The 13,689-nt window shown below is 39.5% G+C and overlaps 1 protein-coding gene across 1 annotated transcript; it reads right to left on the bottom strand.

The window, feature by feature from the left end:
• Positions 1 to 11,764: 11,764 nt before the first annotated feature.
• Positions 11,765 to 13,610, bottom strand: LOC137058530 (uncharacterized). Its single transcript, XM_067431819.1, has 6 exons — positions 13,319 to 13,610; positions 13,120 to 13,239; positions 12,938 to 13,056; positions 12,688 to 12,835; positions 12,483 to 12,601; positions 11,765 to 12,401 (listed from the first exon to the last, which is right to left on the bottom strand). Exons 1-6 carry the CDS (start codon positions 13,533 to 13,535, stop codon positions 11,871 to 11,873), a joined length of 1,254 nt encoding a protein of 417 aa, XP_067287920.1. The 5' UTR covers positions 13,536 to 13,610; the 3' UTR covers positions 11,765 to 11,870.
• Positions 13,611 to 13,689: the final 79 nt, after the last annotated feature.

The following is a 13,689-nucleotide window of genomic DNA, read 5'->3' as shown; positions in this document are numbered from 1 at the left end:
CTAAAACCTTATACTGACCTAAAAACTAACATCAGGGAGCATTACATAAATTATAAACTTTGTTCTTTAAAGTATGAATGATTTTTTTTATAACATTAAACAGTATTTCACTAAGATAGCAATAAGATCTTTTAATTTTACTGACTGTAAAGAATGAATGAAAAATGCAGCAATTAGTTTTTTTTAGGCATAACATTATGACCAGATGCCTCCTCACGTGCATCAATGAGCCTTGGCCACCCATGACCCTGTTGTTGGTTCACCAGTTCCTTCCTTGGACCACTTTTGATAGATACTGTCCACCCCACAAGAGCTGCAGTTTTTGGAGATACTCTGACCCATCTAGCCTTCAAAATTTGTCCCTTGACAAACTCACTCAAATCCTTATGAGTGCCCATTTTTTCCTGCTTCTAACCCATCAACTTTGAGGACAAAATATTCACTTGCTGCCTAATATATCCCACCCACTAAGGTAGCACAGGTACCGTGCTAAAGAGATAATCAGTGTTATTCACTTCACCTGTCAGTGGTCATAATGTTATGCCTGATCAGTGTACAGTAATTATAGTAATGCAAGTGTGTCATCCCTGTGATAGACTGGCCATCTGTGCAGGGTGTATTCCTGCCTTGACATGATATGCTGGGAAAGACTATAGTCCCTCCATGAACATACATAAAACACTTAGCACTTAGGAAAATGTATGGAATGTATGGATAGATGTATAGATGGACTGATAGTACAGTAAGGGTTATAGTCCTCCCACTGTCTGCCACCCTTCTTTCCCCAGCATCCCAGTTTTCCAAACAAAATAGTTCTGTAGACATACCAATTTACCAAAGATTTAACAAATAATAATAATAATACAGTAATAGAGACTAAAAATAGAAAGCCTGGGTGCAGATTTAAGCTGAAATTGCAATTAGTTGTGATTAAAATAATTATTAATTAATTTCAGTGTAAATAGTCTGCTAAGATTTTATATTTCAATATAATTACTGCAGAAATGTTGTCTGGCTATCACCAGACCAAGCTCAATCTTTTAAGATTGAACATTGGTCTGGGTAGTCTGCTCTCTATTTTCTGCTGCACAAGAGGCATGACCAACTGGCGTAGTTCAAATGACTATGTACACATTTGGATAGTCCTTCAACCAATCAGTCTAGAAGAGTCAATTATTGTGTTAAACTCAACAATAGTGTGTGGAACGACATTAGGATGAGTTATTAATGACATCAATTTAATTTTTGGGTGAACTAACCCTTTAAGTACTATGTACTTATGTCATAAATAAAAATGGTTAGTTACAATGTACTTATTTTTGTACCACTTTTGCTGCTATGAGGTGGGATACTGGTAGGTACAGGTTTGGTGGTATGATTAAGTTTCAGGGTAGGTTAAAGGGGTACTTCAGCGAAATGTAGAAATAGTAGAAATGTGAAATTATTTTTGAATTTGGTGCCTTCTAGACTGAGAAAAGACAGAAAATGTATTTTTGTCTCATGGGGATGAAAGACTACAATTCCCAGAATGCTTTGCTGCCCTGTGAGGCCATTCCCAAAGCCACCGCTACTAGATTACTGTGACTGAGTTTGAGAACAGACACTACAATTAAATACTTAACGTTTCTGTTCAATATAATGATCGAGTTGCGCGTGAGTCTCACAGCACTGACTGCAGGAGTCAGATTACATTTAACGTCATAAATAGCTGATGAGTGATGAGAGCTGAGGTAATCGCGACCACACTCGTGGCATACGATACATTCACAACGCGTCTGGCGTGTTTTCAGTTCATGCCTTTGGAAGCTTAACTTTCATATAAATTAATTTGAGATGTTAAAACACTTACATTGCTCTCAGCATAGTTCAGTTTACATGAATGCCTGCAGCTGCGAGCTGAGTGTTTTGAGTGTGATCTCCCATCCCCCACGCGCGGATTGAAAACACGAGGAAATAGCTTCCTCTGCTGGCTGTAGTCTTTAGCCTTTGGCCAAACATTCCAAAGATGACGGAAATATCGTCAATTTTAGTCATGGGAGGAATTTTTCCAGAAATAAAAAATCTCTTATCATTTGAATATACTCCAGGGTTTCTACTGATACACAGCCATATGCTAATCGCTGAAGTAACCCTTTAAGGTGTAAGTGAAGGGTAACAGTGTAATTATTTCTGTATTTTTTAAATATAAGTACAATGTAAAAAAAAAATGTTCACAATAAGTGCATTGTATCAAATTATTAATTTAAATGTTGTTACATAGTAGTTATGTTCTCAAATGCAACATTGTGAACTAGTGAATCGAATTTGGATGAATTTATCTTGATTTTTTTTATTGAATTCAGAAATGTTTGGATTTACTTCTGTTTGTGTTTGGACAGTAAAAAATGTTGTTTTGTGCCGCCATAGGACGGCATACCCCCCCATCCCCCCCCCCCATCCCCACACACAAACAACTAGGCAAACTGCAGTATCTGCAATACAAATAATAATAATAGCAAGTTTGAAATGATCTGACACCTTTATTACCCATGGACACTGAAGGCATGCAGGCCAGAGAGATGGGGGGGGGGGGGGGGGTACTGAATGATTGATTATTCTCTTATACCTTTGTGGTTTGATTAAAGCGTCGATGATTTATCTGCACCACTCACAACATCATTACACCATGTACAGTATCTGTGTGTATGAGTGTGTGTAATCTAAAGGTATATTGAATCGCATGCTAAAAATATCACAAACAAAGGCTTGCCAAGAGTGTTTGCATAAATGGCTGTCCTCTCAATAAATATTCTCTCCTCTGCTGACACCTCATATTAAAATGGGAATCATCCCCTGTTACGCGTACAGAACATATTAGGTTATTTAATACTTGATTGATGTGTTTACTTTAAGCAGATGTTGCCTAGAGAATAATCATTTAGCACCCATCCGTTGTGCATCTGGTCTACTTGCATAGGCCTTTAATTCGGCTCAGCTTCATATTTTCAGGGAAGACAGATGTAGTCCGCATGGGACCATGGGCATCAATGGTTCTATGCAGTCCAAATGATTCACAGCAGTCCATGTTGTGTTGAATAACATTATTATGTAGATCAGGGTTTTTCAATCTAGGAGGTCCATGGAAAATTTAATAAAAATTAGATTCATGAAAAAAAAGAAATTATTATTTAGGGCTTTTAAAATAAAAGTCTTCATATTAAATATAGCTGCAAGCAGCAATCAGGGGCCAAACACAAAGAGGGCACAACAAGTCATGCCAGAATAGCTGGAGCATCAGACCAACTGCAGCCCTGAGCAATTAAAGACATATTAAGATGATTTTAGGCTAAATGGCTGAAAAATCATAAATACAGTCACTGGTGATATCAGAGTTAGGTGATAATGACATATGCAAAGTTTGGTGTTAATATGCCAAAGCATTACAGCCTCACAGAATGTTTTAGCATCATGCCATTAAATTTGTTGATTCGGGATACAAAAGCGGATTTGTCTATCAATACGAAATCCATAACTTTTTGCTGGCATGGTCTAAAAATAATTTAACTCAAATTTGATGAAAATCTGACACATGGTTTAGGAGGAGTTCGTAAAAGTAGGACAGGAGGACAGGAATTTTGGCCGATTATGGCAAAATGTGTCTATGGACTCAGCATGACCCAAATGTCAGTACAACAGGATACATTAATCAAAAGTTATTAACATTTTTGGAAATTTCATTATAACTTTTCCAAAAGTTTTTGAGTACCTTCAGGGCGTGGTGCCGAAGACACATGCCAAGTTTCCCAAGCGATATGCCAATGCATTTTATGACAAAATTCAAAATGGCCAATATGGGAAAATTGGGTATCGTTCAACTGCATGCTGCATCAAAAATCTAAAGAGACCAGATTTGATTTGATTTTTGGACAAAACGTTCAGAAGTTATGTGTTGCGGAGATATAGCCTCACGTTAATTTTGCCATGCTCTTTGTTGAATTTGTTTGTGCATTATTCAAGAAAAGTTTGACGAATCAACTTTAATTCCATAACTTTCCATAGTTGAAGATGATCTGGTTCAAATTTCATGGATCAAATGCCCGTTTATGAAAATAGCTTTCCACGTGTAAACGTAGCCTAAATGTCTCAACTTTCCTGCAAGTGGTGCTATTGGCTTTCATAGAAGCAAAAGCAGAAGAAGAACGCTAACGATTACAATAGGTGCCTTCGCACCTTCGGTGCTAGTCCCCTAAATATATGTATATTATGTACAGATTAGGACCCTTAAATATTGATTTAAATACTTAATATTTAAATATTTAAATTATGAAATTAAATGTTTTATTAGCTCATTAAACATAAAGCTTTGTCAAAGAACAGCTAGCAAGCAGCTTTGAGCCTAGACTAACGAACAAATTCAAACAAAACAGACATTTAAAAGATAATGACTGCCAACAATACCGTGTATAGACAAATCTGCTGCGAACTATATGTTCGCAGCAGATGGCGCCGCCATTATTGCGTGTCTGCGAAGTGCGCTACGGTGTGACACTTGCCAGTGCCCTCTAATGACATTTCAATGAAAGCGGATCCAGCACTTGAAATAAAATGTCTGGGGAAAGGGAACATTGATGATGTCAGGCAGTGGCCAAAACTTACAGATAAAGGTAATTTATCAACAACATGATTAATGTAAAAATGTGTCAGCCAGATGTAATGTAATGTAATTCAAACAACAATAAAACTAAACACTGTCTTACCAGCTGTGTTGCTAATATTAGGGCATCTTTTTTCGTTTAAATTTTTGGGAATTCAGTTTTTTTTTTTTGCGTCTGCATGAGCATTCACATCGGTAGGTCAAGCAAGTTTACGTGCTGATTTAATAAGGCCATATTTCTTGTAACACTGATTGTTTCATATGTGTGTAATTGCACTCAAAAAATGCTGGTTTAAAAACAACCCAAGTTGGGTTGAAAATGGAAAAACCCTGAAATTGGGTTGTTTGAATGGGTCCATTCACTAGGTTCAAACAACCCAATTTATGGGTTTGTCCATTTTCAACCCAACTTAGGTTGTTTTTAAACCAGCATTTTTTAGATTGTGTAACTTTAAGTCCTTTTGTAATGGACACGTGTTTTAATTATTTTCTTTCTTTAAGTGGTTTTCTTTACGTTCATTTTATTCTTTATCATTCACAGCGCGTCGTGCATTACATGCCACGGGCTGCTCTGTTTTTTTAAAAGTTATTATTATTATTATTTAAAGTATCAAGATTTACAAACAAACATCGTTGCATAAAATCAATTTCTTCAAAATAGGATACAGAAAAGATATAGCCTGAGGGAGCAGCTCTTAAACGGGAAAAAATTAATAATATGCATACTTAAAAACAAAAATATTAATGATTTATTAGGAGAAAGAAAAGGTAGGCTATTATAACATAACATAAGAGGAGAATCCAGTCACTCTTCCGTTATTAACCTAATTTGAGAAGTGTTTTAGAAGTGCTCTGCTCTAAGTGCTGCATAAGTCCTTAGAAGCAAGGCACGCAGTAATGGCGGCGCTGCTTTACTTCCGTGTTTTGCCGAATTTATGTATATTGGGAGTGTCTAATCCTGGTCCTAGAGGGCCAGTGTCCTGCAAAGTTTAGCTCCAAACCCAATTAAACACACCTGAAGCAGCTAATCAAGGTCTTACTAAGCATACCCGAAATCTCAGTCTGCCCAGGGGTGCATCTCAATCAGCTCCCTAGCTTTCTAGGTGGTAAATCAGTATATTGTGCATGAATGTGGCCGAATCCTTGATCAGTGCCCTGACTACTGCACTAGGGAGCTGATTGAGATGCTGGCCCTGGTTCTTGGAATGAAAAACATTTGAACCAGATTGTACAATTCTCATTGCAAAGGTAAAACATTATGTTATCATCTTTTTATTTTTGATTAGGCTTAGGAACAAACCAACAAACAATCAACACTTTTTAGAGCTGTTTAATTTACTAAGGTGTGTAAAAGTTTATGCTAAAGGTCTGTTACTGGCATGCGGGCAAGGTTGAGATTATTGTGTACTTCCTGGTTGGAGGGGTGTGTTGTGGATGCTGGTTTGCACTTTGTGCTTCCTGTCTCTGATGGGCCAGGCCCTTCGGCACTTCCTGCTTGGAGGGGTGGAGGGTGTACTGTGACCTTGCCTCATGTTTTTCCCACTGGGTTGTCCCATCGAGCCACTCTTAGATGGGGACAAGGCAGAACTCTGGCTGGTGGGGAAAAGGAATAAGTAAATAGAAGAACAGGAGACATTAGGTGAGGCCTCAATACTGTACACTGCCGGGTGATAGACAAAAAATACAGGTAATTTCAGTCTGAACCATATTATGATTACTTTTTTTTTTGTAAATAATTCGTATTATTTATATAAAAACATTAAACAAAATAAGAAATTGTAGGTCTACTGTAAAATAAAAATACAAGTATCATAGAAAAATAATATGACAACAAATACAGTCCTAATATTTATGGCTTAATATTCTTAATTCATTTTCAAACATTAAACTATTAAGCTTTTATTTTGGCGGAAAACCGCAGGGAGCCCTTAGTGCTGAGCCGTGTTATCCACAACACAATTTTATTTCGGTCAATCATGCAGCCCTCGAAGGTAGTAACTTTGTTTATTGCAACTGCGACTTTGTGTCTCATAATTTATATCTAACATTGAGAGTGTTTCTTATTTTAAACTTTATCTTATTACCTTTCTTTCTTTTCTTTTTACTCTGGGCCAGAATGCTCCTTGAAAGCTTTCTAGGATCCCAATGCAATGAAAGCTCGAGAGTTCTATAGACCCTTGTACTGAAGGAGGGAAATTACCCCCTTCGCTATTTCAGCTCTCATTTATTCCTGCCTCTACTTCCTGTTTCCTGTCTCCTTCAGTCAACTTCCTCTCCCTCCTCACCTATGCAAGCCAGAAGATGTTTGGGATGAGCCACTGAGGAATTCGAGAGGGAAAAAATGAAGTAACATGTCTTCTAAGAGTTATTATTTTTTAGTTGTGCTCAATTATATTCAATAACCCAAAGTAGGATTTTTTTTTTTTTGGCTTCAAACCTTAATTGTGTTTTCTTAAAGTGACTAAATCAAAGACTAAATCAAACCAAATGAATGCGAATCATACAGAACAATGCCAGGAGTTTTGCTCTAGTCTAACAAACAGAGATCACAAAGGAATGCAGTTTACTTCCACACATCCAACACACAGCGTGTTGTGAAGGATCCCACCCACAGGTTTATTCCTCCGGGAGTCTTTAAGCCAAAATTTTATTCTCTCCTCTTCTTTCCCTGTGTGCGATGCACATAGGGTGGGGAGCTCGGGGAAGTAGGGTATATCCTTCCTCCCAGTTGAGGACATTTTAAGGAGGGGGGGGGGGGGCATTTTAAGGGATATTTATAATATACATATACCAATTTCTATTATAGAAATTGGGATATTTAGCCCTTTCTATTTTACATGGCAATATATTTTATTAAGATAAGCGTCATGGTTCTGAGAAAAGGTGTATAGGACCTTATTACATCTGGTATACCTAATAGCATCAAGCTAACACTAATGTACTAAACTAAATAACAGCTGATTATGCAAATGTCTCATAAACATACCTTTATGAGGCTTAATTTTTAATTAAATAATAACAGCATATGTAAAGAGGTGTTTCTTATTTTCATCAGTAGCAAACTCTTTCAGCTCGTAGCAGACTCTTTAATATGTAATTGCTTCAAGTTAACAGAGCAAGTAATGGATTATAAAAATGCATTCTTGTTATATGAGCATTTTTTATGATATTAACATGAAGCATTATTGTCTCATATTAAACACTTCAAGTATTTATTGTGCTTAATCTCAATGAAACGTTAACAGCCTTGTAACAGAGAACAAAATGATCTGTGAAGGGGATGGGGAATAACTAGCTAAAAGTAGAAACAATGCTAAAAACTTTTTTTTAGTAGTAGTTCAGCTACATAGTTATTTTTCCAGTAAACCTACTTTTTCTACACTAAAAAAAACACCTCAATGGTCCTCTCCCTCATATGCTGGATACTTCAAACTTTTTTAACAAATCAAAAACTGAAAAATTGGGCGTGCAAAATTATTCGGCCCCTTTACTTTCAGTGCAGCAAACTCTCTCCAGAAGTTCAGTGAGGATCTCTGAATGATCCAATGTTGACCTAAATGACTAATGATGATAAATAGAATCCACCTGTGTGTAATCAAGTCTCTGTATAAATGCACCTGCACTGTGATAGTCTCAGAGAACCGTTTAAAGCGCAGAGAGCATCATGAAGGTCAAGGAACACACCAGGCAGGTCCGAGAGACTGTTGTGGAGAAGTTTAAAGCCGGATTTGGATACAAAAAGATTTCCTAAGCTTTAAACATCCCAAGGAGCACTGTGCAAGCGATAATATTGAAATGGAAGGAGTATCAGACCACTGCAAATCTACCAAGACCTGGCCGTCCCTTTAAACTTTCAGCTCATACAAGGAGAAGACTGATCAGAGATGCAGCCAAGAGGCCCATGATCACTCTGGATGAACTGCAGAGATCTACAGCTGAGGTGGGAGACTCTGTCCATAGGACAACAATCAGTCATATACTGCACAAATCTGGCCTTTATGGAAGAGTGGCAAGAAGAAAGCCATTAAAGATATCCATAAAGAGTGTCGATCAAAAAAATCGAGAATCTGTGGAAAGAACTGAAAACTGCTGTTCCCAAACGCTCTCCATTCAACCTCACTGAGCTCAAGCTGTTCTGCAAGGAATGGGCAAAGGTCAGTCTCTCCATGTGCAAAACTGATAGAGACATACCCCAAGCGTCTTACAGCTGTAATCGCAGCAAAAGGTAGCGCTACAATGTATTAATTTAAGAGGGCCGAATAATTTTGCACGCCCAATTTTTCAGTTTTTGATTTGTTAAAAAAGTTTGAAATATCCAATAAATTTCTTTCCACTTCATGATTGTGTCCCACTTGTTGATTCTTCACAAAAAATTACAGTTTCATATCATTATGTTTGAAGCCTGAAATGTGGCAAAAGGTCGCAAAGTTCAAGGGGGCGAATACTATTGCAAGGCACTGTACATCTGTCTCGTTTTGTTGTGGATCACATGATGGGCTACAGAAACCTTAAAGGGCATGGTGATGGGAGGAAAAATAAATTGTAATGCTTTTACATTCTCTTGCAAACATTTTGCCGTCCCCCAAGAAACTTTGTATTCAATCTCAAAACCTTTGAGTTCTTTGCATATGAACGCAAAGTTTTTGGGGGAGCACAAAACTTTAGCAAAAGAATGCGTAGTAGTGAGTGTGAAATGAGTGGAGCAGCGGTTTCAAGGCCCTGTCCACACTCCCGCAGTATCGGTTTGCACAGTTTACTGCAGAACAGCTCATGTCGGTGTGAAATAAACAGTTATGGAAATGTAGAAATTAAATTAAATCTCCTCTCAAATAACCTGAAAAAAGTCAGCTGGTGCCTCAAAGACTACTTATCCTTCTTTGGAACGAGGAAGTAGCGACTGTAAAAGCATGTTTCCACCACCAGTGGCACGTGACTCACGTCGCTCCTCACCGATGTCTCGACCACGGTGCCAAAGCATGGGGATCTGCGAGCAAACTATAGAGAGTAACCTTATTTTATTATGTTCAACACCCATTCTGATATAACAGGGATGGCCTCCTAGACAAGGGGTGACAGGCCGCTTTGTAATAAGGACCATGTCGCCCGACTGATTGTGCTTTTGAAACTTTAGGGACAGCACTTATGTGTAGTAGCGCGCACTTTGGGATGGGTGCACACTCTACATTCAGAACGCTGTCTTTGAAGGCTGAAGGGGTGCCGCTTCCGTGTGGCGGCCTGAAGCAGAGATGGAGCACTTTAGGAGAAAAAGCAGAAAATATTTTCTGAGGCGAGGATCGAACCTGAACGCCTGCATAGTAAACTGAGCAGCAGGGCTTAGATAGGTGCGTCGCTTTTGACTGCCATCCTCGAGTGTCGAGAGCTCAGAAGAAGTAGAGGGTGTCAGCTCGAAAATGGTGTCAGCTCATTGTGTACGTTACTTCCAGGAAGAAGGGGGGCGGGCTTCTGTAGAGGGGACTGATAGCAGCCTTGCACAGACCACTCGTCCGGCCATTCGGCTGCTAACTGAGAGGGGCGCTGGCCATCCTGGATGAACAAGACTGGCAAAGGGGATTCTGAGAGTGAGACTTCCAATTTTCCAGCGCTTCTCTGTGTGGCCTGAGTAAGAGAAAAGGGGGCGGTGGTGGTGGCGGGATCCTCATTGATGCTGGCGAGTCGAGCTTCAGCGTGGTCACGTAACACACAATGATGATTTGAAACAATGCCTGATTTGAAACAACATCTGCTCTTTTGTGAGTGTGTGTGTTGCAGCGGCAAAGAAGACACAGCTTAGAAAAGGACATATGTAGCATGCTGGATAGTGCAGCAGAAACAGTGGGCAGAATGCGGAGTCCAGTGAAGACAGGAAAACGGCGTCCTCAGAACTGCAAAGCAGGTGGCTCGTTTCGCTGAAGGCCTTTTCAACAGTGGTGACTTCTTAAACTCGGAGGTCAGCGAAAGAGCTGAAGATTATATATGAAAAAAATAGGCCATGCCCATTCTGGTGGGAGTTCACATGCTAGGGCATGAAGCGAACCAATTGGTTTGCACACCTCAGTTGCCTTGCCAAAGGTTCATATGGTTGCCGCAGCACAACGAATCAGCTCAATAGTATGCTCTGCTTGGGTCTGCTGTGCAGCGTTTTATCTAGTATCATAGATAAAAATTAAGGATAATTTTTGGCTTCAATAATCTCAAGAAAAGAAATTTTCCCATAAGTGTAAGCCAATTTACACAACACGAGAATACTCTCTGAACTTATTTGAAAACTTACATCAGCATAACCCCTAAAATGGCAGAATTAAAACAAATTAAAGTGTAATTTTAGTTTGTCTGACATGACATTACATTAGAGGGTGGGGTTTGTGACCTATACTGGGACCAACCACCTTTCCATGTCTCTGCTGTAGGCTATATAGAAACTGCTTTCACTTTTCAGGTGCTTGGCCTCAACCAAAAAATATGGTTTGGATCAAAACACTATCAGTACATTTACATACACATCACATGCATTTGTATTTTCTGTAACCACTTGTTGCCTTAAATGCTCATTTTATGGGTCAACAGCGTTTGTTTCTTGGTTTAGACAATTTGTTTTAAGTCAGAAATGCCAAGAACATTTGGAGTGGAGGCCACTTCATGCAATACAAAGTCAATGGAGTTTTGTTTCCCCCCTGTCAGGCATTGCTTTCAGATTATGACACTTCTCTATACACCAAATCATGAATGACAAAATCAGTTGTCATGAGATTTTACAGTCAGTGTAAAACCAGGCACATGTGCATTGGTCAGAGCACTAATACAAAAAAAAAAAGTTTGCAAGCAGAGCTAAACAAATCATACAGTTTATAAGCAAATACTGCAATTATGATTACAAGCTTAAATTGCATTTGTTTGATCAATTTTGCATGATAAAGGTTAAATCTCAGTGGTGCTAAAAAGCCCATTATATAGATTTAAAATGAGGGTACACAGATCACATGGTCACCTTGCAGTAGATTTGTAGAGAACAGGAGAAAGCTTAAATGGCTTCAGGATGCACATGCCTAGGGTTTCTCAACCTTAGTGGGGTGCTGCAGGAGGAACAGCCCAGAGCAAGTAGGATGCACCATACAAGAAAAACAGGAGCTACAATTAGTCTCATTGAGTTTTATTAGGGTTATGAAGCTGAAGGAAGCAAGACCTGTACATGGAGTGATATAAGCCAGAGTTGGGGCTGCAGTAGCCAGTCTTTGCCCCCTTATGAATACTGGGATATAAAGGGGTATTTAAACCGGGGAGGCACAAAATGTTGAGGGCCATAAAAGTTCTGGTACATTGGATAACCTAAAAACGGGTTAAATGGGGCAGCAGTGGTTGTAGAAGTTGTAGTTGTTGCAGGTGTGGTTGTTACAAATGGATTCTTGACATGGTACATATAGGGAGGAAACATTGGGTACCTAGGCGGTTGAGGATGTGGTGCTCCTGGGAAACCTTTAGAAAAGTAATGTGGATAAAACATGGGATAGTGCATTTGCTGGAACATTTGTTGACCAGGGGCTTGAGTTGTCGTTGCCGCCATAGTCGTTGTAGGTGGCGCAGTAGGAGGAACACCATGATAGTGTGGATACCACCAGGGTCTCCCAAATGGGAAAGGGTAAAACATTTGTGGACCGTGAGTGGCAGTGGTTGTTGGTGAAGTGGTTGTTGGGGTCAGCGTTGGTTGCATCACAGGACAAGAAAGAATCACTTCCCGATCACCATACAGCAGAGGGAGCTGCATGGACACACCCTGAAGATGGAAAAATCCTTTAAATTAAGCCATCAATAGAATACATGTTGAATAAGACTAGGGCACGCAACTAAAGCATACCTCAGTTTCCCAACAGCTTCCTGTGAACGGCACAGTGACAACCAGTGAACCACCGACAGACTCCAATGTGAGTGAGCATATAGAACGGACTAGAAGCAGAGGCTGCCATGATCCAGCAACTAAAATGGACGGAAAAAAGATAAGAAAAAAAAGGCACTGTTAAGCTCACACCCCTCAAATAAATTAAAAGAATGAAGTGACTTGCCTTTAACTTTGATGTCATCCACTCTGACATCAAGTGATATGATCATGCCAGAAGGGTAGCAGGAGACTGTAGGGAGGCGAGGACTCATGGGACAAGACATTTGCACTGGAGCCCCCATAACAACAAGTGGCAGAACATAACTTCCACCCTGTTAGGAGATTTGGAAAAAATAAAATAAAGAACGCAAGGCCCACTCCTCACTTAGTTGGAGCAGAGATACAGTGCACTTTTCTTAAGAATGCATACTAACCTGTTGTCTGACATGACAGCCCTGGTATGGAGCAACAAGAGAAACATGCCTGCGTACTCGCTTCAGTGAGAACCCACAGCTGGCTGGCATCTCAGACAAAGGCACTGGTGACTGGTCTCCTGATGAAGAAAAATGTTGATGTAGGAAGGAGAGAACACACACACAACTTTAAAACAGCTTACCTCGATCCACCAGAAACTGTGGCATCCTTGACCCTTGAATGTGCAAGGTCATTGAATCATTTGCACAGTGCACAGAAGAACCCAGACGTTGCAGCTTAGCTTTAGCAAGGTGGAACCGCTCTTTAAAATAAATAAAATTAAAGTTAAAGTTGTAGTTCCCATTTAAAACTAGGTCCGTTAAATTAGGATCTCAAATTACCTTCATTTGACTGGTATTCATCAGACTGTTCTGCTGATCTCAGATCAGATACTGCATCTTGAGCACCAATTAAAAGTTTGCCAAACCGGATTGTGCTTTCAGAGACCGCTCCATAAGAAGCACCCATTTCAGAAAAGTCCTCAAGACCAGCTCTTGAAGAAGAACTCAACATTATCACAGCCATTGTAAAATGCAAGATGCCCTTTGTCCAAGGCATGGTGAGCTTGCTGTCCTACCAAAAACAAATACCAAAAAAATTGTCACTGTTACTGAAAGAAACTTAACTATAAAAGTTGACAAACTTAATGACACTCACTGTGCTATTTGTACTCACTTTTGAATCACTCGCTGATACTGGCAGACCAATCAAA

The sequence above is a fragment of the Pseudorasbora parva genome, chromosome 22 (genome assembly GCF_024679245.1).
Source record: "Pseudorasbora parva isolate DD20220531a chromosome 22, ASM2467924v1, whole genome shotgun sequence".
NCBI lineage: Eukaryota > Metazoa > Chordata > Actinopteri > Cypriniformes > Gobionidae > Pseudorasbora > Pseudorasbora parva.
This window is presented reverse-complemented; position numbering and strand designations above follow the sequence as displayed.